This window comes from Phaseolus vulgaris, chromosome 1, assembly GCF_000499845.2.
Source record: "Phaseolus vulgaris cultivar G19833 chromosome 1, P. vulgaris v2.0, whole genome shotgun sequence".
In the NCBI taxonomy this organism is placed as follows: Eukaryota; Viridiplantae; Streptophyta; class Magnoliopsida; order Fabales; family Fabaceae; genus Phaseolus; species Phaseolus vulgaris.
The window spans coordinates 8,100,737-8,127,389 of record NC_023759.2 but is presented as its reverse complement, the minus strand read 5'-3'; the positions used below and the strand labels follow the sequence as shown (position 1 = coordinate 8,127,389).

Genomic DNA, 26,653 nt, shown 5'->3' with positions numbered 1-26,653 from the left:
TTCTTCAAAGGAAACGTTGCAAAACGTACCATTGATCTGCACTTGCTTTACCATCCTTGTGTCACTTCCTACTGGGATTCTGACGCGCAACCGAGCAAACTCTACTACCTCCCTAGTTACCGTGACATTGTCAACCTCTACTAACGCACCAACGAGAGACCCAACAGATTCGAAACACTGGTTACTCCAAAGTGCCAACGGAATACCTCTGCAACGGACCCAAACGAATTTTTTGCCAACTGCAAAGCTATCATCCCAAGGAACGATAGACTTAAAAATTCCGTCTAATAAATCTTTGTTTCCAGCAACTATCTCCTCTAACAATCCCGCTTCATCACAGGATAACAGCACAAACTTCTTCCCTAAGGACCTCAGCTTCACAGAATTAATTCCACTAAAAAAGAAACTTTCCTTAATGGACATAACGTTTTTTAACTCAATGAGTCTCCCTACGAAACATTCCTCCAGCCACTTGGTAGACTCCACTGCAACTTGAAAACAAACCACACTATTATCCATGGCCTTCTTAGAAGCAGACTCGTCGCCGTCCCTGACCACCTGAGCAAAAGTTCGTGGTGGATTCTTCTGCCTCCAAGTCATCCTAGCCTGTTCATTCTTCCTTTCACCACCCAACTCTGGTTTATGTGTTTCCTTCCTACTAAACTTAGGTAGATTTACCCGCAGCTTCCACAAACCTATCCAAATAGCATCTAGCATCCTCTCTAAGACGTGTGCATCCATCACCCCTTGAAATCTCACAAACCCGAACCGTCGATTTCCAGCGTCTAGCCTTCTTGAGATAAAGACGTCAACAACCCTTTCCCACCTCTGGAAAATCTTCCACATGTCCCTCTCCGCATACTTGTGAGGAAAATTTGTGAAGAAAAACTTCACTTCCGCCATGCTACTAGTTCTTTGGAGAATTCTTAAAGATTTAGGATTCTACATCTGTTTACAAAAACATATGCATTTTCTATTGATGATTTTTCTTGAATCTAGTTGTTTAGAACAAGATAAACACATTTTCCTATTGGACTTTGAAATTAAATTAATAAACAATTAAGTTGCTTCTAGAATTGCAAGATAAATTACAAGGCACAACCTGCAAAGAAAATAAAAGGAAAACAAATCAAATAAGAAAATTAAGTAAAAGTCGAGACTAGTTTATGAAAAATGGCAAAGACGTATAAGCAACTAAAACAATCTAATGTTACTTTTTTGCAAGTTTTCACACTTGGATTAAATTGGTGTCCAGTAACAAGCTTCTTAGAGTTTAATCTTGTTTGATTTCAAATTATATTTGCAATTTGGGTTGAGTTTTTGTTCTTAGATTCAACTTGCATTTATTTTGCTTTGTTACTTAATTCTAGAATTGTTCCTTAGAAATTTCCTTTTAAGTACTAGCTTTTAAAATTAAATTTAATTATAGATTGTCTTTTCTTTTCAAATCTTTAAAGTATTGTCATATTTATTGTTCAAGTTAACCAATTCTAGTTGAGTTTTTATTGATTATTATTTCTTCAAATTCTTGATTGGAATTGTGTTTTTTAACCATTATTTATTTGAGAATCACCAAAATCACAAGGTTTCATATTGCGTATTATATTACGTATTGTGGAAGCCTAAGTCAAACAACTCCTTTGGTGGCCTTAAACAATAAGAGAAATATAATTTCTCATGATGAGGATTGTAATTAAGGAAGAAGAGAGAACATCCATAACTAGTTTTCATAGTGGTCTAAACCTAGAGATTAAGAACAAAGTTGAGCTCTTAGCTTATAGAGACCTTAATGAATGAGTTCAACTATGTGAGAAGGTGGAACAACAAATAAAGAGAAAATATACCTTTACCAAGGATTACCACCTCACAACTTTAAAAAAAACTTTAAGAGGAGGGCTACCCTCCAAATCTATACCTAGGTTTGAATGCAAAGTAAAAGAAAAATATGAACAAAAGAACCTTTAAAGAAACTAGGACAAAAAACAACAAATGTTTTAAATGTCTTGGAAGGGGATATTATGCTTCCAAACATGCTAATAAAAAGGTGATGATTTTAAAACGACCCAAGACATTTATAGAAGTCTTGATTAATCTACATTTTTACCTAATGAAAAAGTTCTAAAATTTGAAGAAAGCTTGTTAATGATGAGAAAGCTTCTCGAAATAAATCAGATGAAGTAAAAAAACATAAAGAAAAAACATACTCAACAGAAGATATTAAGTTTTTTAAAACACTTGTTCTCTCATATTGGATAATACCTTTTGTTGTAATTATTATAGTTCAAAATCCGAGAAAAAGTTTGCATTAACTTCTAAACTTCGTCTAAAACCTTATAAATTCTAAAAAATTAAGTAAAATATTAGTATAATAGTTAATCAAATTTAGAAGCCTATTCTTAACTTGTATTGCAATTGTTTTATTAAAGGTTTTAAATTGTAGTCCATTCCCAACTTCATAGTGTTTGTTGATATTGAGAAAATTATAAACAAATGTAGCTTATATGATAATTTAATTGAATCACTTAAGAAAATCACTAAATAAAAATTAATTTTTAAAAAAAAATAATAATGTTATTATATTGACTAAATTAGATACTATTTTAAAGACTAAAAAAATTATTGGCAAAGTAGTTTCTAAATTTATGAATTAGTCTTTAAATTGATATATAATTAGCTAATAAGGTTTTAGCTATTAACTAGTTTAGATTCTAAAATTGGTAATTAAAACTTTGGTAACTAATTAAATACCAATTGGTTAATTAGATATCAATTTAAAAACTAGTTTATAAATTTAAAAACTATTTTAAATACCAATAATTTTTTTAGTTTCTAAAATAGTATCTAATTTAATTAATATAATAACTAATTATTTTTTATCTCTAAAATTAGTTTCTATTTAATGATTTTTTAAGTAGTGTATTGTGATCGGTTAGAATATAGCACAAAAACTTAGATTTATTATGGCTAAAATAAAGTGGCTAACCATTTAGTATAACTACTTTTCTTCGTAATTAGTCTATTTTGAATTAAATTGTACTGAAGAAAATCTGTATAACTTGATTGACCTTTCAACTAGTAGTTCATGAAGATTTTAAAATTGCAACCGTTATCTAAGTCTTGCAGAATTAGTTTTAAGTCAATTACAAAGGAGACATTTGTATTGCTAGTTTGAAATCTATTTAACGTCGATAACTTTGGTAGTTAAAAACAATTTATGTAGCAAGAAATTTAAACATCGCTAACATCTATGGAATATGCTAACTTCAGAATAATGTAACTTATTATTTGAACCATGATAGTTAGAATCAATTCAAATAAAACTTAACATTGTCGATCGGATCATGACTCCGTTTTTTTTGTGAATTGTGAATTAATAGTTGGATTCTCGATTCGGTTTCGTTATTTTCGATTCAATCACATTTTGAAAATAAGATGAAAGATCGTGTTTCGTTTAATTTTTTCCAAAAATCTCAAAAAACTTAAAAAAAAACGAAGACAATCAATTTGCCTATAATCATTATATTATGTTTTGTAATTGTGTGGATGAAACATTTTAACTCTTTGATTTTATAAATTGAACATTTATTCATCTTACTTATTTTTATTTAAAAATATATTATATTTGATATATTATGTATCTTACTATTTATAATAAGATTTGATTCACTATTTATCTCATCTCGATTCTATAACCATGATTTCAACCCCATCGCTGAATTATTCATAGACCATGATCAAATACGGTGCTTAGCCTTTGCAGAAAAGTTTACCATAGCGTAATCAAAAGAAAAATTGAATAAGTCTCGTGAATCTAATATTATTGAAAACATGAGCAAACAATCAATATGAACAATATTCATGAATATATGCATCAATGTACTGATTAAACCGGATACAAAAACGGGAAGATCATACTAAAAAATTACCGAAGACCGCTAAAATGGGTCATTAGAGTGATCAGAAGCAAAACCTGATTCATAGCATTTATAAGTTGCTCCAATGAAAATACAAACAAAAACTTAAAATGGCCTACTGCTGGGTTTAGAAGGTGATGAGGTTTTGGATTTTGCAAAGTCAAGTAGATCCTTAAAAAGGACCTCTTCTGGCTTCTCTTGTTTGATTGGAGTAGACGAATTCAGAGATAGATTCTGGGTTTGTACCAACAAGTTGTCATTTGAGGAACTGGACCCAAAACTTGGATGAGACACACCTTGTTGCTCAGAAAACTGTTGTCTCGGATAAAACATTGAAGGGGGTTGTGGAAGGAAGCCAGGAGATTGTGTTTCCTGAGGAGTTGGAGTAAGGATTTCTGAGGATTTATTGATGACAGATGTTTCATCAGACACAGGCTGCTTGCTTAAACTTGGTGATGAGGTACTTGGGGAACAAGGCGGAGATGAAGACAGTGTTCTAGTGGTTGAGGCAGGATTATTGGAACTGGAATGAAAGGGTTCAACATAAGATGTTGGCTCAGAGAGTTCATGGGATTCTTCTATTTTGTACACATCACCACTGAGATAATCAATCATACCAGCATCAGAGGACACTGGTTTCTTTGGTGCAGGTGGTGGGGGAAGAATTCGGTTTATTCTCACTGCTTCTACCTTCTCATTGACTTGTTTCCGTCTCTGTGTATTAGTATCTCGTGATGACCTGCACTCAAGGTAATATAAAATGAATCATGCTTTAGACATGTAACCAACATGCTCTCATATAAGAGACATAATCCACTACGACAAAATAACTTCCAAAGAGTTCAATGTAAATACTGCAATTTCACCTATGGGCTAGTTGGGCAAAATCATCCTCTGACTCGTCGTCCTCTTCATTCTTTACATTTACAGGTGGCAGACTTGATGTTTCTACTCCTCTTGTGCCTGTAACAGGAGTTGCTTTTACAATGTTCTCATGTTGATTAAGAACTTGTTGAAGACTGTCATTCAGTGCCAACCCCTGACATAAAAGTTGCTCATCCCTAAAAATAACTAAACATTTAAGTTATTCTCGTTAATTACTCTGACAAAAAATGGAATTGGTCTTCTCAAACAATATTCTTACACAGTCTCATTCACAAGAAGCATGACACGCTTTTGGTAAGAACGACACTGGTCAACAAGGTCAACAATCACCTCCTGCTTCACAACCTGCATATTTTGTCCAGAATTTTAAAAAAGCAATTAATATTCATTACTTGCTATTTCTACTTTGTGCTAGACAATAAGTTAAACTGAGAAATAAAAATAAATAAATTTTTAAAGATAATGAAACTTAAATTTGATAAATATTCATTAAATCAACTCATGACTTATCCAAATAAAAAAACATTACAACAAATTATTTCAAAAATGAATAGCAGTACTAAAAAGTTTATTAAAAATTAATTATTATAAAAAAATCTAAAATTACAATTAAACAATAATAATAATACCTTTTTGAGGAAACACAAATTTCATTTATATAATATAACTTATGTAGTTATATCCTTCTATTTATCATTTTACATTTACCAACTAGTTTACAAAATACTTTTAATTCAATAAGCTAGCTTATCAGTTTGGAACTTATAACTTCGGAACTTAGCTAATAGCCAACTTATCAACTACCAGTCAGCTTAAAAGTTAGTTTTGCCCAACAACCCTAAATAACAACTTCAAAATTTCAAAAATATATTTTTCATAAACAATAATAACAGAATAGAGATAACGTAGCTAGTCAGATAGTAGACAAAGGACAACAATATAAAAAGTTATACCACCTCGGGACTTTTAGGATCCAAGGCATTAAGAATTTCACTCAATACATCTGCTAGTCCTTGAGCATTCTGAATCTCTGGCAAACTGATAACAAGAAAGTTCAGGGGATAAACACCAATACAACTTAAGACGGTGAATCTCCATGCAGTTAGATGCTACTCTACATTTATTATAAAATAAAATAATTTCCTCCTAGGTCCCTTGTGAGACATGCGCAGAAGTTGCCAATGGAAGAACTTCATGAGTGTGGAGGCAATGAAAATTTCATTATTAGGCAAAAATAATCCAAAAGTAGGTTTGTTCAGATTTATGAGAAATTTCGTTTTTTTTATTAATTTTAAAACCATGACCATAAACAGCAGGAAAGGAGTGAAAGATGATAAAATGACATTGAAAAATATTCTGTAATTGATAACAATTTGATATGCTAGGATGTGATATAAAATACAAAGAACTAACCTCAATTTATAGTACAGTAATACTAGATTGCTAATCCTAATTAAATATTAAAATAAATTATGAAATATAAGAAAAAATGGAAACAACTCAAATGAACCTCTAAAGTATGCTAGAGTATTTAATTTTCTAATTCTAAGTAAGATACAATATTGTGATCCATTTTCTAGATATTCTAAAACTTTACATAAAATTGGGTTTATAAGGTGGAGAAACCAACTTTGTTAATCTCATACACAATGTGCAATGACTAAACTTATTAGCCACGAAAAACAAAGGGTTTCTTTTATCAGCAAGAAACCTTAAACCCTAAAACAAATAAAGGTTACTACAGTGAGAAAAAGATGCAGTTAAAGAGTACCTAAGGCCAGATGCTTCAGACTGAATAGCAGCAGCAGCATATTCTTCTGCAGCAATATGAGCAACTGACTGGGTTTGTGGAGGAGTGAAGAAAGGAACACTATTCTCTTCTCGTGGGGGAAATTCAACACCAGCAGACTGCCGGTTATTGAGGAAGTGCATAGCAAATACAAAATATCAATGTTTTACTAAGAAAATTCAACATTACAACAACTTAGTATAAATATTCTGGGAAGGGCACGAGGAAACACTGATGACAAGTGAAAAATCAACTGACACATGTGCTGCAGAGATACAGAAAAAGTTGTTGAATGAATGAAAAAACTCTCAAAAGCATGTTCCAGACAAGTGTAAAAAATTAACAACAGTCCAAATGAAACATTGTCATTCAGCACAATACGAATGTACATCATAGAAAATTAAAAATGTCAATATGTATCAGTTTACAATAGTAATGCCACTTGAAAAACATAGAATAACACTATAAATGTCTAAATTTACAAGAGTAATCACCTTTAATTCATTATATGCTGCATGGTATTGGGGATACCTTCCATTTGGTCCACCAAAAGCTTCTTGCCATGTATCAATCAAAGTCAATATCTTTTCCCTCACACTTAAATCAGGCTGTACAATATTAAAACTTGATGAGAAAGTTTTCCCTTTCAAACATACCGTTGCAGAAATTATAGTAAATTATAAAAGAAATATGTAAAGAATAGTTCGCACTTGACACATCCAAGTCAAGCTGTAAACTAAGTTGGTCAGAGTACAAAAACTCATTGAAGTCTGTTGTGGGGTACATTATAGGTAAGTAACCCCTGCAAGCACTCATTGAGCCTAGGCCTTACCGTGACTCTAGGATGGGACTGTGACCCTGACCCTAAAAATTTTCTCTTAAAAATAACAATAATAGAAATCTTCAGTATCAAAAGTCCAAAGATACCTTCTTCTTCACTATTTTAACCATGTCACGTAAGATATCCCGCTCAATGATCTGTTGAAATACACTGTCACCACAATTTTTACTAAGGGTTTCCAGTGCCTACATAAAATATTTGAATACAAAATATCCATGTCAGGTAATCATAGTTTTTTATGTTATCATCATTTGGAAGCAATTTAATTATATTATCTTTCATGCAGACAGAATGACATGTTTGAGGACTTTTACTTCCATTTGCAAAAATTTAGTAAAATAGAATATAACATAATTCATTATATCAAAGTGAATGAAATGCTTAATAACTTTGAAGAATTAAAGTACTGACAAAAAAGGAAAGTTGTAATTTGAAAAAATACTGACAAAAAGAGCCAGAAGTTGAATTTTGGGATTTTTACTGCTCAATTGCTTCTTAAGTATCTTTATTGCATCCTTTGCTTGCCTGCAAATTCAATCAGTTCATCAACAAAGATGAGGGTTGAAGCAATTTAATACTTGAGATCAAAAGAAAAAAAAGTAATATAAACTCAAAATAGCCTTATTCGGCTTTCAGTTCTCCTATTTCAATGAAGGTATAGATTTCAAATATGTTATAATCATAGAAATAAGGAACCAATCCTATATAATCAAAGTCATCAAGATTATATATATATATATATACACACACACACACATATATATAAATAAAGCACCCTATTGTCTTAGAAATACACAGTTTCAACTTAATGTTTCCCTCTTCCCTAAAAATTTAACATAGTATTAGAGCCTTTGTCAAAACTGTTAGATTGGTAGACCCACTCTCTTGAAAGGATTTCTTTCTCTTTTTATGAGAACTCTTCCAAGTTCACATTCACTATTTTGGAGCTGCCTAACCTTTGTCAAGGTCACCTCCTCCCTACACTCGAACAATCTAATACAAGTCTAGAAGTTCTAGACCATCTCTTTGTGGACAAGTTTTGATGATTTTTGATAAATGTAACTAAATATATGGGTCTTGGCCCATCTCTTTGTATCTTCTTTGTATTTGAGACATTTGTAAATATACATGCTCCTCTGTTGTAGTAGACACACAGGGAGATTATTTTTGTCTCTCACCATATATCTCAACATGGTATCAGAGCCCTTCAGAGCCTAGCTTAGCAGGGTGTTTAGCCTCGTGTCACCCATTATTGCATTCTCCATTGTCCCACATTTGAGATTTCCATTCCTTGATGTGGATGGGTGTGCTGAAGAGCTCATATCGACTAGATATAAGGCCAAATTATAGTATATAAGTGGGTGAAAACCTCACCTTACAAGCCAATTTTGTGAGATTGAGTTAGACTTAAATCAATTTTCTTAAGATGGTAGTTGAACCTAAACTAGATTTATGCCTTTCAAAAGGACCCACTGTTCATTGGTGTAAAATTCTTTTCGGAAATCGAGTTATATTTTGATTTATGGCCTCCTTCGCCACCTCCTTATTGTTGTCTCTACCACTGTTGTCATCATCACCATTGTTGTTGTCATTTAAACCAGAGAGACCATTGTCCGAAGTGCCTCTACCAAACAATCACCACGTCGCCGATCCTGAATCCATCGAAGCAACAACATGCCTTGCTTAGCGTTGTGTCTAGCCTCCTTTCTGGCCTCGATCACAAAACATCGATCTTGTCACATTGTCCTCTTTCCCGATATGGTCTTGCTTCTAATCGGTGATCAGTTGACATTTCTCACTTTATTTGGGGACGTTCTCACTTTTTAAAGTTGTTTTCTCTCTCCTAGTGGTGCTTGGTCTAATTCTTCCAGTTTTACTAAGTACGTCAATGTACCCTTGTCCATTAACAAGCTAGACAAAACCAATTATGACACTTAGGCATCTGATTTGAAGCTTTAGCTTAAAGCTTTGGCTTAATAGCCAAAATTATGTTAATCATCTTACCCAACAGCAACCTCCATTGATGAAAAAGATCACCCTCACTGGTCTCAGGTTGATGCTCAATTCTACATCATTCTAAATTTGACCATCAATCCTTCCCTCAGACAAATATTTCATGCCCATGAGACATGTTTTGGAGTTTGGGAACAAGCTCAACTACTGTACACAAATGACACTCAACATCTCTATGGCGTTTGTCAAAATTTGTTTAATGTTGTCGCTCCCAAATCTCTTGATGATTCCATGGTTGAATATTTTGGCAAAGTTCATGCTCTCTTACATGATTTTAATGAACTATTGCCTCCCATATCCACTCTTGCTCAAAAATTAGAACAATGCCAAACTTTCTTTATGTTGATGGCTTTATATGGACTTCCCAAAGAGTATTCGGTTGTTCGGGATCAGATTTTTGGATCCCTAAATGTGATCTCTTTGACCTTTACTTGGTCCACCCTTTTCCATGTGCCATGCAAGTCATCTACTAAAATACCTTCTATCTCTCAACCCCTCTTTAGCATTGGTATCTCAGCGTGATGAGCTCAAATGGTCTTGGAAACCTGGCAAGAGTCATCCTAAATGTAATCATTGCCACAAACTAGGCTATATGATTGATCGATGTTATGTAGTGCATGGTTGTCTTGCTCAATCTACTGTTGTTGCCCAAACTGCTCCATCTCTATCCCTTGTTATAGGCCCCCTGATTCACCTATCTTCCATGACTTTAAGAAATGGTATGAAAAACAACCTCAGACATCTGGTTCCATTACTTTTGTTGCACACACAAGCCCTTTGTTTTGGTCTCACTCAATCCACTTATCTCGGCCCTTGGGTGCTTGACTTTGTGGCCACTTATCACATCTCTAGTAATAAGTCTTTTTTCTCTTCCCTTTCCACTTCTTATTTTGTACTATCTGTCACCATGACTAATTGTTCTCAAGCTCCATCTCATGGTGTTTGTACTATTCATCTTTTCCCTTCCCCTTCCATTGACAATGTTCTTTATGTCTCTAGATCTCAATTTAATTTACTATCCATTAGTTGTCTCACTCATTCCTTTGATTGTGTCATTCTTTTAATAAAGACTCCATTTTCTTTCAAGACCGGTGTTCAAGACTGATGATTGGCACCAAATGTGAATCTCATGGCCTTTACCATCTTTGGACCTCTGGTCATGTTAGCTCGGTGGTGGATTTTTCTTCTCTCAGCCATGCTCAGTTGGATCATCCTAGCCTCGCCAAACTGCAAAAAGTCCCAAGTTTGTCTAGGTTGTCTACCTTGTCTTGTAAATTGTGTCATTTAGGCAAACATAGTTATAGTCCTTTTCCGAAGAGTGTCTCCAATAAAGCTTTGTCTGTTTTGCTTTGGTTCACTCACATTTGAGGATGAGTCATGTTAAGTCCAATTTAGGATTTCAATATTGTGTAACTTTTATTAATGACTATTCTCGGTGTACTTGGTTATTCGTAATGAAAAATTGTTGAGTTGTTTGCTATTTTCCAATCCTTTTACAGTGAAATTAAAAATCAATTTGGTATTTCCATTCGCACTTTTGGTAGTGACAATGCTCGTGAGTATCCTTTTCATTCCTTTCAAACTATTATGGTTTCACATTGTATTCTTCATCAAACCACATGCATATAGATCCCAAAAAACTAGAGTTATCGAATGCAAGAATAGACATCTTACTAAAACAACTCAAACCCTTTTAGTTTGTGACCAAGTTCCTCAACAATTTTGGGGTGATATTGTTCTCACTGTGTCCTATCTCATCAATCGCGTGTCATCCTCAATTTTAGATAACCCATACCTCCTCGAGTATTCAAGTCTACATGCTTTGTCCATATCCATACTCCAGACCTTGATAAGTTATTTGCTCAATCTCACAAATGTGTCTTTTTAGGTTTTTCTCAATCTAAAAGAGCATATACGTGTTTGTTACCTTCCCTTTCATCACTATTGTTACCTTCTTTGAGTCTTCTCTCTAATTTACGTCTACTTCTCTCCTCTCTAATAGTCCAACTAGCACGGTCACCACCCCTCTTGCCTTTGATACCACAGTTGTGTATGATGTACCACTTGATCCATCATCTTTGCCTCCTCTTTGAGTGTACCATTGCATTGCCAAAAACATCTACACCGTCCAGTTACGCCATTTACAAACTTTCCCTTGGTGGCACCTCCTTCGTCCCCTCTGGCCCCATCACTTAAGTCTGATCTTCCCATTGCTCTTCATAAAGGTACATGTTGCACTCGTAATCCTTTACCTCATTATATTGCTATAAGCTATCATCGATTGTCTCCATCCCTTTTTACTTGTCTTTCTTCTATTTCTTCTCTATCAATTCCTAAAACTATAAGTGATGCTTTTGCCCACCTTGGTTGGAAACAAACTATTATTGTTGAACTGTGTGTTCTTCAGAATAGTGGAACTTGGGATATTGTTCCTTTGCCTTCTGGAAAAGTTGTTGTTGGTTGTAAGTAGATCTTTGCTATCAAAGTTGGTCCTAATGGCACTATTGATTGACTCAAATCTTGCTTGGTAGCCAAAGGTTATACTTACATATTCATATTGGACTATGGTGACACATTCTCTCCCATTGCCATGATGGCTTTTGTGCAATTATTCCTTCTAATGGTTGCTCTTTGTCATTGGCCCCTTTATCAATTAACAACAACATTCAAAGAAGAGAAAGCTCCACAAGAGGTTATTGGCAAAGCAACTTAAGATCAAGGTATGACAACTCTAATGTGAAACGCTACAATTATGAGAAGTTGTCCTTACACTTCCAAATGTAGAGCACCTAGAAACAATAGTATTGAAGAGAATGCAATTATATTGAAGAAATAAGTAAAGAAGGTGACACCTTACTTATGGCTTGCATGAATAATGAAAGAATTGAAGATAATAGTTGGTACCTAGACACTAGGACAAGCAATCACATGTTATGAAATTCGGACACACCTCTTAAATGGTGTGTCCCTATGTCCGACACATAACAGACACTGACACACCTACGACACATATCGATGAAGTGTCAAATTCAAAAGACATTTTTTAGGTCTTTGACCATTCTAACACAGTTCCAACACAAATTTTAGAAGGATACAATGATTTTCTAAATATAAGTTTCTAATATGATTATAGAAATAAGGAACAAATCCTATATATAATCAAGAATATTTAGAATATATTATTATATATGTATTATTGGGAATGTTTTTATTTAATCTCCTATCATATCTTCATATAATGTGAATTTTTTTTAAAGTTGTTATTTGTCTTTAAATGAATTTCAACTAAAGTGTCTTTTTCAATGATGATGATCAAGAAGGAGATGAAATATCTTAAATGAACTATATTTTCTTTTCACTTTTGGATTTTTTTCTATTTGACTAACATTGTTCATAGATGATTTTGAACACATAAATCTTGATTGTCAATTTATATAATTCATAATGATTTAATTTATATAGATTTGTGTCCCTATGCCCTACATTTTGGAGATTACATGTGTCAAAGTGTATGTATCATGTCCGATATCGATGTCAATATCTGTGCTACATAGATCATATGTGCAGACATGGAGTGTGTTTGTGGAGCATGATGAATTAGTGAGCGACAATGTGGCCTTTGTAAATGAATCCAAGATAGAAGTGAAATTAAAAGATAATGTTCTTAATTGTCTAAAGAATAGTCTTCAATTTATAATGTTTTCAATGATGATGATCAAGAAGGAGATGAAATGTCTTAAATGAACTATATTTTCTTTTCACTTTTGGATTTTTTTCTATTTGACTAACATTGTTCATAGATGATTTTGAACACATAAATCTTGATTGTCAATTTATATAATTCATAATGATTTAATTTATATAGATTTGTGTCCCTATGTCCTACATTTTGGAGATTACATGTGTCAAAGTGTATGTATCGTGTCCGATATTGGTGTCAGTATCTGTGCTACATAGATCATATGTGCAAACATGGAGTGTGTTTGTGGAGCATGATGAATTAGTGAGCGACAATGTTGTTGAACCAAGTGGTGTTCAAGCTTTGAAGAATCCAAATCCTTTGAATGATGTTGAAGCCTTTGCTGTGCTTGATGTTGTTGTGCTGGTTTAGCTTAATTCTGGGGTAGTTTGGATGTTGTAATCCACCCTTTGATTAAATCTAAAACATAGGCATTCTCAATCTTTGTGAAAGTAAAATGTTTTCAAACTAAGTTAAAACAACCTATTGTTTTGTCGAAACAACCGATTGTTTATACTTAGGTGTTTTGAGAAAAAGATTGAAAACTGTTTTTAAAATGGTTGAACTGTTAAGAACCAAAACAACCGATTGATTCGAGAAAACAACCGATTGTTTGTTTTGGGACCATAACAGAAAAACTGTTTTATCTTTGACTGAGCTTTAAATGATTTAACTGCTTACGCTCCAGTCATTAAATGCTTTGACCAATCTTTAAATGCAATTTAAGAGTTTGTTAAGATTTGATAACAAACTACATCTTTGAATATATTCAGAAAAACAGTTTTTGACAATTAATCTTTGATAAGTTTTTGCTAAGAGCTTTTGAGTTTTTCAAAGAGAGCTAAGATTGCTAAGAGTGTGTGATTGATCAAAGTTGTGGAATAGGATTCTGCTTGTATTAATTTCAGATTATCTTCTGTAACAAGTGTAATCCTTGTTTTCTCTGTAAAGACAAGTTTCGTTTCTGTGTTTGCTAAGATTGGTTGTGTGTTCTTGAGGGGATCGATCAGCAATCTTGGTGTAGGTGTGTTGACCAAGGAGGGTGTGTTTCTTGAGGTGTTCAAGGTCATTCTCTTGGTTGTTGTGTAAGTGATCAAGGTGTGGTTGCTTAGTGGATTTCCTCAGGGTTTCTGAGAAGACTGGATGTAGCTCTGGGTTTGGAGTGGACCAGTATAAACAACTGTGTACAATCTCTCTATCTTTAACTCTTTAAATTCAGTTTTATTTTGTTGTTTACTGGTATAAACAACCGATTGTTTCTGTGAAACAACCGATTGTTTTTCTGGTACTGCAGCTTTTGCTTGCTGTTTTGGCGAACTGAATTTCTGAATCAATTGTTTCTTGAGATAATTTCATTCTTGTTTTAAAAGTTTACGAAAATCCTCTTTAAACAATTCACCCTCCCTCTAGTTTAAAGCCATCTATTCTAACAAATGTGGCCTTTGTAAATGAATCCAAGATAGAAGTGAAATTAAAAGATAATGTTCTTAATTGTCTAAAGAATAGTGAGCATCAATTCATCTAAAATATTTATTACATGCCAAATATGAAAAGTAATATCTTGAACCTAAGGCTTCTCCGCGAGAAATATTATGACATCCACTTCAAAGACAATAACCTTTCTATTAGAGATAATGCAAGTAACTTGATTCCTAAGGTGCCAATGTCAAAAACCAGAATGTTCATGCTCAACATTCGAAATGAAGTCACAAAATGTCTCAATGCTACAAGGAAGCTTCTTGGCTTTGGCATCTTTGATTTAGGCATCTCAATTTTGGAGAATTAGAGTTGCTCACTAAAAAGGAAAGGATTACCTTTCATTACTAACCCTGAAAAAGTGTGCAAAGGATTTCCATACGGAAAAAGCTTTCCAAAAAATCTAACCCAAGAGTTAAAAGGCCATAGGAACTTATACATACTATTATAAATAGGGGATTATTTGGATAAAAATATTCTAATATCTCTACAGTAATTAGAAAAAAATATCCCTAGCATATACAGGTTCATTTGAGCTTATTTTATTTCCCTGAGAGAATGTAGCTATTACAAATAGAGGAGTTGAGAATGTAATCAATATTTCTTTTCTCCCTCTCATTATTCAAGTTGGTATCAAAGCTCATGCGCATACCCCTCTGCTACCACCCTTGAAGACAATGGTGGGATAGAAAGTCTGTGAGTTTTCTCAATTACTTTGGCAAAATTTACTCCTATGGGCCCTAATGATCTCCCAAATGTGGTGGACCCTATTGGTTTGATGGTCGGAATTATTTGCAGTGGAGCCAATACACTTTGAGGATTATAACAGGACAACCAAGATCAAATCACATTGATGGTGGAGGATTAGGATTCAAATGACCCTAGGTTTGAGATTTGGAATAATGAAGATTCACTGATTACGACCTAGATGTGACGTTCCATGGTTCCAGAGCTAAGTTAAAATTATATATTTTATTCCTCTAGTAAAGAAATTTGGGATGACCTAAATAACACCTTTTCTTTGAAAAAGGATTTTGCTACTTGTGACAATGAAAGCAGGGTATTTAATACCAAACAGAATTCTCCATCTATATTGAAATATCATAGATTTTTTGAAAGGTTAGTAGATTGAACTAGATAAATACCGAAATTTTGAAGATGTGGAATAGATACCAAATAAAGGAGGTATTGTCCAATAACACGAACCATAGTGCTTGACTATTCCAATTCTCTAAACAGCACAGAAGAATTCGTAGCAAAGAAAGAAGAATGGAGTTCTCCAAAACATAGTATAACCAGTAAAAGCAGAATGGAGAATATTTATTTCTAAAAGAATCACTAAAAGATTTACTTTTTTGTAGTGCTAGATTACTCAAATATAATCATAAGCATAGTGAACAAAATACAAGGCCAGTCAAGCAACTAGTTTCCTGTTCATTTCTTGATTGGAAAAAAATAATCTGCCTAAAGCATATATAATCGAGTAGAATAATGGGTTAAAGAAATAAAATAAAACAAGAGATACCCAGGGTCCATATTGATGATATCACACAACTCTATGTTAATTGCCCAGTCTGGTCCAATCAGCATGTCACTGGTTGCCCTCTCAGCACAGGCTGATGCATTGTTAGCCATTTCTGTCTCCCTCCCTCCAGTCAAACTCAATCCTCAAATTTAATTCAAATCTTCTGTAAATTCGAACACAAAATCATTTAATTAACAATACTAAGCCAAAGTAAAATCACTAAAAATCACACACCAAGAAATAAAACTTCAGACTGCACCCTAGACAATACCCGTTTTATATGATCAGAGGTTTCACTCACAAACTACGATTCAGACGAACAATTTTAAATTGAAAAAAGTAAAAGAATGCAGAAGAAAGGATCTACCTTGTTAGGCAAAATTATAATTGTAAACACAAACTCAATCAGCAATTTAGCTCAAAATAACAACAATAACGTTCTTATTATTAAAAATTATAATAATATTGTCGAACTGGAGAAATCTAAAAGCCTGAGAAAACATGAAAACTTTGTGAACGGAGCAATCGAAATTTCTCCGTTAGCAATCGGAAAGACAAAGAGCAAATAGATCATAATGACTAGAAATTAGCTACCTTACATGATCAGATGAAAAACCCGTCGAATAGAATTGAAAATGTAAAGCGAATCATGAACGATTCGGATAATTGAAGGAAGAATAAGGAAACCACTGCTCCGGGATTGGGAAATGGGGATTTTTGGCGTCTCTATCAAGTGTGTGTGGGTTTGCTTCACTTTTTTTTTTCTTTTTTGCCATTTCTTATTCAACTTTTCTTCGAAAATATTAATCGATTTTTTATATTGGGAATTTTGAATATGATGGATGAGGTTATTTTTTTTTTTTATTAAAATGGGGTCTGTTTAAAAAAAATTACAAATTTATGCAAGTCGTGCAAATTCGACACGATTTCGTATGCACAAATCGTCCATGTCATACTGAAGTCATGTCAACTTGACACGACTTCTGTCGCGTCATATATTTTATTTATTCTATTTTATTGTTTATATTATTGGGTAGTAAGTTATGTAATGTTAAAAATTAATTTGATATATAATTATTTAAGAGTGTTAGTTTTAAGGAACAAAAATTGGATAATCGTGTATGGATCATGTCCGGATAATCAGCTTATTCAAACTTTGAGTCATTAACTCCTGAGGACATTGTCGTCGGACATGGTTTCCCACTAGCCAAAAAGTATATTTTGATATTTAATGTCTCATGTATGCAAATTTTTTGATATTTTGATATTTAATGGCGCCGGACATGATTCATACACGATTATCCAATTTTTTGTTCTTTAAAACTAACACTCTTAGAAAGTAGTTATGTATCAAATTAATTTTTAGCATTACATAACTTACTACTCAATATATAAACAATAAAAAAAATGACATGGCACGACTTCAGTATGATGTCGTAGAAGTCGTGCCAAGTTGACATGACTTCAATATGATGTGGCAGAAGTCGTGCCAAGTTGGTATGCCTTCAGTATGACAGGGCAGAAGTCGTGCCAAGTTGGCACGCCTTCAGTATGACAGGGCAGAAGTCGTGCCAAGTTGGCACGCCTTCAGTATGACAGGGCAGAAGTCGTGCCAAGTTGGCACGCCTTCAGTATGACAGGGCAGAAGTCGTGCCAAGTTGGCACGCCTTCAGTATGACAGGGCAGAAGTCGTGCCAAGTTGGCACGCCTTCAGTATGACAGGGCAGAAGTCGTGCCAAGTTGGCACGCCTTCAGTATGACAGGGCAGAAGTCGTGCCAAGTTGGCACGACTTCAGTATGACATGGCAGAGTCGTGTCAAATGTGAACGATTTGTGCATATGAAGTCGAGCCGAATTGACACGACTTGCCTAAATTTGTAATTTTTTTAAATGGACCTCATTTTGGTAAAAAACAAAAAAAATAACTCCATCATGATTAAAAACCCTCTGTATTGATTATGTTCCGTCGAAAATATTGTATAAACTATTATACCATAAAAACATTGAAAAAGAAACTAAAGAGTGTGAGAAGTAACGTGACAAATAGGAGTTAAGAGAAATATTATGTTAAAAAACTAAATTAATTAAGATAAATAGGTTTGAAACAGTCATTTAATCAATTAGAATTATTATTATTATTATAACTTAATTAATTTTAATGATAATTACTTTTAAAATTATACATGAAATACTTTTTATTTGTTTACTTTGTTAAAATTTGATGTTTTGTAGGATTTTTTTTTTTTACGCAAAATTTATTAATAAACATTATGGACACTATTGAAAATATAAGTGTTAATCATGTTAAGGTTGTTTTGTATATTGGTAATAAATAATTTGGTCTCATCCTTCTTGTTAACTATACATTGGTATTTTTTTTAAATCATAATACACTCATTGTCACAAAATTGATTTATGTTAAGTAGGTGGTCTTTCACATTGTCTAACAACAAGACATCATTTATAAAAAAAAAAGTTTTAGACTTAATCAACCACCAATGAGTCTCTCATGTTGGTCTCTTCCAAAAATTACTTTTTTTCCTTTCTTTTTCTAGAGTCTCTTCCAAAAATTACCTTTCTTCCTTTCTTTTTCTAGAGTTTTTGGAGTATATGTTTTTCTCCCATCATATGCCATGAGCAGTCACTAAGATATGTAGGTACTATGATAGATGTCTTCTTTGTTGGATTAAGCACATGTACAAGAAAAATTATCTTTTTTTAGGTACGCATATTTGTTTGGGTCCTCTTTTGTTGGCTTTCTTCCATTGATCCTTACTAAGGACTCCATTGGATGATGTTCCTACTGGCAGTCTAATAGAAGATTCATGAAACAAAATTTTCTAAAAGCATTATTTTCTGATAGCAGACCGTCTATCATCTGGCTATTATCAACTTATAAATGTTTCCTACCCTGACTTTCTCTAACCAAGAGCATTTCCTTCTTAACCTTTTCAAGGTATGTGTTTTTTTTATCTCAAGGTCATATTTCAGTTCCTAGTTTTCACCACACGAGACTTTTTTGGTTGTTTAGAGCTTAGTAATTTCATTAGAGAGGTTTTTCTACATATTGTTTTTTCTTATCAACAAAGAATTAATAGAATAAAAAGAGATACTTTAGGGGTGTTCCAATCCTTATACAAAAGTCACTCCTAATTTAAGCAATCCACATAGCAAAGCAAAGCTAAGTGACACACCACTAAAGTCAAGACTCTTAAACTATTTCAAGAGCCCAACCCCAAAAATCTGGTTCTGTATAAAAACTAGCAAAAAAGAAAACATGATGGCTAGCTAGCTGCTGGAAAATTAACAAGCTAATGGATAGGTGTTAAATACACCCTCCCTTCCCATTACATCATTTCAAGACTAACCACAACAACTACACCATTTTTATTGCCAAAGTGACACCCGACCTCTGCTACCAATCTACTTCCATGACCACTTCACTACCTTGAATCACAACACCCTTCACTTTCTTAATTCTTCATACTTCATGTCATGACTTGTGTACATAGAAACATGGTTTGTCCAATATATCACTTATGAATTGGCTTTGGACTTGATACAACAGGAGGGCCTCATGGAAGCTCGATCACCATTTGTTGGTCCTGTTATGGTCTGCATGCTTCTCACAAGGCAACACCAAATCTGCACCAATAAGATTCAAGCACTCCAGTTGCTCGTCTATTTGTCTGCAAAGTAAGAAAGTTCAACCTGCCCTGCACATTTGATTGCTGCCTACACCAGAGCCTAGGCTCCACATGGTTTCATCTGAGGATTTTTCACAGATTAAGCAGCACAACAACTAAGGCAACCATGGTACCTATGACTCCAACAACTCCACACGCTTGCACCAATAATGCACCAAAACTCAACTTTAGATTCAGCACCTCAGCTAGTTCCCCACCCAATATTCAGTTTCACGTAAACCTTTCTGAGAGGCCTGATACTTGGTCTTGTAGACACCAAAAACTGTTGCATGAGCAAGAAGTTGGTGATGACTAACCAAATATGGCTCTATTGCAGAATCACCACCAGTGTAATTTGAATTCATCCAAGCAGAACAACGACCTAGTGCCATTCGTCCATTTGCATAGCCAAATAGGCTGTAACTCCATGGTTCGTTCAATGTAACCCAATACTTCACCCTATCACCAAATTCTTTGAAGCAAAGTTCAGCATAGTCTTGATAGTCTTTCTCAAGAAATGAGACCGGTCTATATCACCCAAAACCAGCACAATCCTGCACACAAGATAAGCATAACAATGATGAAAACCAGACAAAGACGGTCTGCAACCACAAACAACACCTCCCATGCACCAACTTCAGCGCACATATGTTATTTTGACTCTTGTTCCAATTAAGAATTAGTGAGGCAGCAAAGCCTTCAACGTTAAGAACTACCTAGGTTGCCATTAAGCAGCAATACTTTCACCATTTGCAGCATAAAATTAGTTTTATACCTGAAAGCTGCTCCTAAAAATAATGCTACTAAATGGTTTAACTCTTAACATCCCAACTTCACAACTCCACCACTGATAAAAAACTTTCCAAAATCATTTTAATCATTAATCTTATTTGAAAAATGTATTTTCTAAGATTTAAGAATGTAAAATAAGATTTGAAAACATATAAGCAGTTTCATAAAATATTCTTTGAATGTAGAGGTTGAGTATAGACACTCTCTAATACAACAAACTTCCTGATGACTATAAGACAAAGTGATAGTTATTGAACTTAAAGCTTTGATGTCTTTAAATCCATGAAGATTACTTGAAGGTTGGGTTGCTACTTGTGGGCATGGGTTATAGGTAGATTAGAATTTGTCAATCCACTCTTAGCTTAATCCAAAATTGGATCAATCAAGTTCTTTCAAAAGAAAAGTGTTTTTCAAAGTAGTGAAAAACAACATGTTGATTTATCGTTTCAATCGGTTGTTTTACACTTAGTAGTTTTGAAAAGGATTTGAAAAGGTTGAAATTGGATGACCTAACCGTCAAGGCCAATTCAATCGGTTGAATCGAGTTTTCAATTGATTGTTTTTTGAAAAATCTCAACATAATTTGTTAAGTCTGGTAAATCTGTTTTCCATGATTCTAAATTATTTTGGCCTTTGATTAAAAGTCTTAAACAACTATTTTTGAGACTATATAATTGGTGTTTACATCTCTGAGAAGAAGATATATTAGGTTACCAAAAAGATTAAAGTTTTTCAAGATTGCTTAAGGTTTTGCTTTGTTTAAGAGTGGAATAGGGAACTGCTGTAATCCTTTTTTATCAGGTGTGATCCTTCCTTTTCTTACTTGTATTTGTTTAATATTTGTAAAACTTAAGGTACTGGTGTCTACAGTCAGAGGGTGTTTTGACTTGAAGTGAATTGTGTATCAAAGAGGGTGAGTGTTCTTGAAGGGCTCAAGATCACCTCTTTGGTGTTTGTGTTTTGTAATCTAGGTTTGATTACGTAGTGGAATACCCAGTGATTTCTGGGGACTGAATGTAGCTCTTAGTGTAAGAGTGAACCAATATAAATTTGGCTGTGTGATTCTCTCTTTTCCTAATCTTTGTTATATATGTTTTAAAGTTGTTTTTATTAACTACTGATAAAAACAACCGGTTGAATCGCAAAAACAACCGGTTGATTTTATGGAAATCAACTAAAACAATTTTGTAACTTGGGCATTTTTATTCCTTAGGGCTTTGATTCTTCATTGGCTTTCTCCACACCTTCAAAGTTTGCAAAAAATGTTTAAAAACAATTCACCCCTCTCTTGTTTTAGGCCTACAATTCTTACAAAATATGTTAAGTGCATGCTTCGGTGACCATTTGATGTGTTTAGAGGAACTTTATAGTTTGAGCTTTCACATGCTTCGGGTTCATCTAACTTGTTATGCCTTATGAGATGTCTGACAAGATATTTCGATGTATCCATGAGTAATAGGATTATCTGACAAGACCTTCTAGTGAGAACGTTTGATCTAGTCAAATGAGACTGTCTGATGCGTCCACTACAAGAAATAGTGATAGTAGAGTCCCCAAAAGAGCGACACAAAGAAAAAAATAGAGGGGTTACATGGGGCTAGTGTGGGCTTAGTGTCCCAATAGAAATGAAAGCTAATCTGGTGGCTATGCATTAGCTAGCGACCGCCTCCAATGGGACACAAATTTACAAGGTAGTGTTGGCTAAGCCTACATAAAGAAAAATATATTATTTAACTATAGTGTAGGTTTGGGGCAAGGGTGGGCAAAAAACCCAAATTACAAAATCCAATCCATAATTATCTAAATCCATATTAGTTTTGATCCATTTAAATGGATTTATTTCAAATCCAAATCCATATTTTTGGATTTTAAATCCAATCCATTTAATTGGATATGGATTAGATATGGATTGGATACATTTTTGGATTATCCAAATTGTATTTTGGGTTGGATTTTGACTTGGCCCGATCCAGGTTGAGCCAAGACAATTCAGGCGCAGGTTGAGCAAAGTTGACCCAAGTCCACGTCGAGCCGAATGAGCCAGGGCCGATGTCAAGCCGAGCGAGCCCGGACTGATGACGAGCCAAGTGCGTCCAAGCTGATGTCGAGCCGAGGGGGCCAGGGTCGATATCTAGTCATTCGAGCTTGGGCCAATGTTGAGTCGTGCGGGCCGAGGCCGATGTCGAGTTGTGTGGGTCTAGTCGTGTAGGCTCGGGCCGATTTTGAATTGTTCAGGCTCGGGCTGGTGTTGAGCCGAGCGAATCCAAATCGATGTCAAAGCGAGCGGGTCTGGTCAATGTCGAGACGGTCGGGCCCGGACCGATGTCGAGGCAAGCGGGCCCGGGCCGATTTCGAGGCGAGCGGGACCCAACCGATTTTGAGGTGAGCGGGCCCGGGCAGATGTCGAGCCGACCGGGCCCGGGCCGATGTCAAGCAAACAAGGCTCAGGCAGATGTTGAGTCGAGCGGGCCCGGGCAGATGTCAATGCGACCGGGCCTGGTTCGTTGTCGAGTCGAGCGAGCCTGGGCCGATGTCGAGTTGAGCGGGCTCGGGCCGATGTCGAGCCGAGCGGGCCCGGACTGATGACGAGCCGAGCATGCCCGGGCCGATGTCGAAGCGAGCGGGCACGGTCGATGTCGAGACGATCGGGCCCCAACCCGATGTCGAGGCGAGCGGGCTCAAGTTGATGTCGAGTCGAACGGGCCCGAGCCGATGTCGAGCAGAACGGGCCCGGGCAGATGTCGATGCAACCGGGCCTGAGCCGTTGTCGAGTAGAGCGGGCCTGGGCCGATTTCGAGTCGAGTGGGCCCGGGCCGATGTCGAGCCGAGCGGGCTCAAGCTGATGTCGAGTCGAACGGGCCCGATCCGATGTCGAGTCGAGCGGGCTCAAGCTGATGTCGAGTCGAACGGGCCCGATCCGATGTCGAGTCGAGCGGGCTCAAGCTGATTTCGAGTCGAACGGGCCCGATCCGATGTCGAGTCGAGCGGGCCCGAGCCGAGGTCGAGCCGAGGTCGAGCCGAGCGTGCCCGGGCCGATGACGAGCCGAGCGGGCCCTGGCCGATGTCGAAGCGAGCGGGCCCGGTCGATGTCGAGACGATCGGGCCCCAACCCGATGTCGAGGCGAGCGGGCTCAAGCTGATGTCGAGCTGATGTCGAGTCGAACGGGCCCGAGCCGATGTCGAGCCTAACGGGCCCGGGCAGATGTTGATGCGACCAGGCCCGAGCCGATGTCGAGCCTAACGGGCCCGGGCCGATGTCTTGCCGAGCGGGCTCAAGCTGATGTCGAGTCGAGCGGGCCCGGGCCGATGTCGAGCCGAGCGGGCCCGGGCCGATGTCGAGCCGAGCGGGCCCAGACCGATGTCGAGCCGAGCGGGCCCGGGCCGATGTCGAGCCGAGCGCGCCCGGGCCGATGTCGAGCCGAGCGGGCTCGTGCCGATGTCGAGCCGCGCGGGCCCGGCCGATATCGAGTCGAGCGGGCCCGAGCCGATGACGAGTCGAGCGGGCCCAGGCCGATGTCGAGCCGAGCGGGCACGAGCCGATGTCTAGTTTGGCGGGCCCGGGCCGATGTCGAGTCGTTCGGCCCAGGCTGATGTCGAGTCGTTTGGGCCCAGGCCGATCTCGAGCCGAGCGAACCCAAATCGATGTCGAAGCGAGCGGGCCCAGTCGATGTCGAGGCGATCGGGCCCCAACTGATATTGAGGCGAGCGGGCCCGGGCCGATGTCAAGCCGAGCGGGCTCAAGCTGATGTCGAGCCGAACAGGCCCGAGCCGATGTCGACGGGCCCTAGCCGATGTCGAGTCGTTCGGGCCAAGGCCGATGTCGAGTCATTCGGGCCCGAGCTGATGTATAGTCGTTCGGGTCGAGGCCGATGTCGTCTGGGTCGGGGCCGATGTAGAGCCGAGTTGGTCTGCGTCGAGGTTGAGTCGGCTTAGTCCCAGTTCGAGCCAAGTTAGTCTCTATCCATATCAAAATGAATTTAATGTAATTGACAAAATGGATTTAATATAATTAATAAAGTGGATTTATTCTGGATTCAGTCCACTTTAAATGGATTTTAAAAAAATCCAAATATATTTGATCTAGTTAAAGTGGATATGGATTTTAAATCCAATCCATTTATTTGGATTTGGATTGGATCTAGATTGGATTTTGGAAAATCCAATCCATGCTCACCCCTAGTTTGGGGGACACTAAAATGGATATAAATTAAATAATTATTAAGAAGTGGACTTTAAAGCCTAACTCAACCTCATAAAACCGGTCTATAAGGTGAGATTTACACTCACTTATATACTATGAAATGTCTTAATCTCTAGTCGATGTGGGATCTCCAATACATACCCCTCACACTGAGGCTACCAAGTCATGCGTGAGATTATATATTATGGGTGGTCCGATAGCGGGTGACATGATAAGCCCAACAAACAATCCTAAACCATATTAAGAAGTGGACTTTAAGCCTAACTCAATGATGACATTGAGCTCTTCTCTTTTGTGTTTTTGAGTGGTGGCGGAAGCTTGGACGGATTGGAGGTGGACAAGGCCCTCTTAGGAGGTGTGGTGGCCTTGTAGGTGCAGGAAGAGTAGGGATGTGAGGGAGGTTCGGCCAGCCCTCTTTGGTAGGCGAATGGGTTGAAGATCAATGACCTAAATCTAGAGAGATTGTAGGCAAAGGGAGTATGTATGGCTCAAGTTTGGCAGCATAACAATACTCAAATTAATCTTATCAAAACATGAGGTAGGATCCTCCTTAAATAGCCTTGGAGGACCAGAAATGCAAATGTAAATGAAGAGGAAATGCTAGCCAAATTACATGCAAATGTGAGCACATGGGAGCACATGGGATGGTGGCTCCAAAATTCAGCACATGTGAGGTAGGTTCTAGAATTCTTCCATGTGCTAGGAGTTCTAGAACCTTATGCCCCACTTAGGCTAATTGTGGGTTGGACCTAAGTTTAATTAGGAGTAGGAAACTCTAATTAAACTTAGGTTAGCATTTTAGGTACTACTTTGCATGTTTCAACACATTTACAAAAATATTTAAACTATGCTACTTTGACTAGAAAAGTAAGAAAAACTATGACACACTAGGGTCTATGACATGTAAAAATGTGTCCTCTTGACCCCTCTTTGACCATGACTCTAGTGGTTGCCTCAATGTAGCATTTTAGTGGCCTCTCAAAGGATTGGTGTTGGGGCCTCTTCCATCACTCAACCTCATAAAACTGGCTTATAAGGTGATGTTTGCACCGACTTATATACTATGAAATGTCCTAATCTTTAATCGATGTGGGATCTCCAACAATAATTAAAATGAAAATGTGTGAGACATAAATGATTGAAAGTGTGAGAAAATGAAAATGTGAGATAAAAATGTTTTAATGTTTTATTTTTTTTCTCTTTAAATAACTTAACGTGGGCTAAGGTGACAATAAACGCCCACGCCACCTTAATATCGGTTAGACCTATGCTAAATGTAATAAAATATTAACTTGCATTCACTTTGTGTCCCCATTCTTGACGTTAACTTATTATTATTATTATTATTACTATTATTATTATTTTAATAATTTTTAACTTGCATCCACTTTGTGTCCTCATTCTAAACTCAATATTATTTTGTCACTTAATTTTTCATTACATCTACTTTGTGTCCCCATTCTAGATGTTAATTTATTATTATTATTATAATAATTTTTAGTGTGAATTAAAGGTTTTCATTGTAGACATAATATTTGACATTTATTTTTGTGTCCAACTTAAGTAGACTTCACTCTATCTAGTGACTTCTTTTTTATAGCCCCACTTTTTGTTGGTAGGTAAAATGGATTTTTCTTGTAGTGGTCTCTTCACATTTGAACTATCTTATTGAACAACATTCTTTGTTTTAAATGTTCTCTATATATCATACAATCACTTTAGTGATTGTCCAATACTGAGACCAAGATTGAACTGTTTGATGTGTCTTTACTAGACTGTTTAAGGAATATTT

At 36.3% G+C, this 26,653-nt stretch overlaps 1 protein-coding gene across 4 annotated transcripts; it reads right to left on the bottom strand.

Annotated features, from left to right (window-relative positions):
* Nucleotides 1-3,846: 3,846 nt before the first annotated feature.
* Nucleotides 3,847-16,991, bottom strand: LOC137813463 (TOM1-like protein 4). Of its 4 annotated transcripts, none has more exons than XM_068615734.1 (10): nt 16,782-16,991; nt 16,183-16,345; nt 7,876-7,954; nt 7,516-7,614; nt 7,083-7,196; nt 6,571-6,707; nt 5,753-5,837; nt 5,059-5,144; nt 4,781-4,975; nt 3,847-4,653 (listed from the first exon to the last, which is right to left on the bottom strand). In XM_068615734.1, exons 2-10 carry the CDS (start codon nt 16,290-16,292, stop codon nt 4,020-4,022), a joined length of 1,539 nt encoding a protein of 512 aa, XP_068471835.1. In that variant the 5' UTR covers nt 16,293-16,345; nt 16,782-16,991; the 3' UTR covers nt 3,847-4,019. The 4 variants fall into 4 exon arrangements, with proteins under 4 accessions (XP_068471835.1, XP_068471837.1, XP_068471836.1 ...); XM_068615736.1 differs by having other exon boundaries at nt 5,756-5,837; XM_068615735.1 differs by having other exon boundaries at nt 5,756-5,837; nt 16,777-16,974.
* Between the last annotated feature and the right edge of the window lie 9,662 nt (nt 16,992-26,653).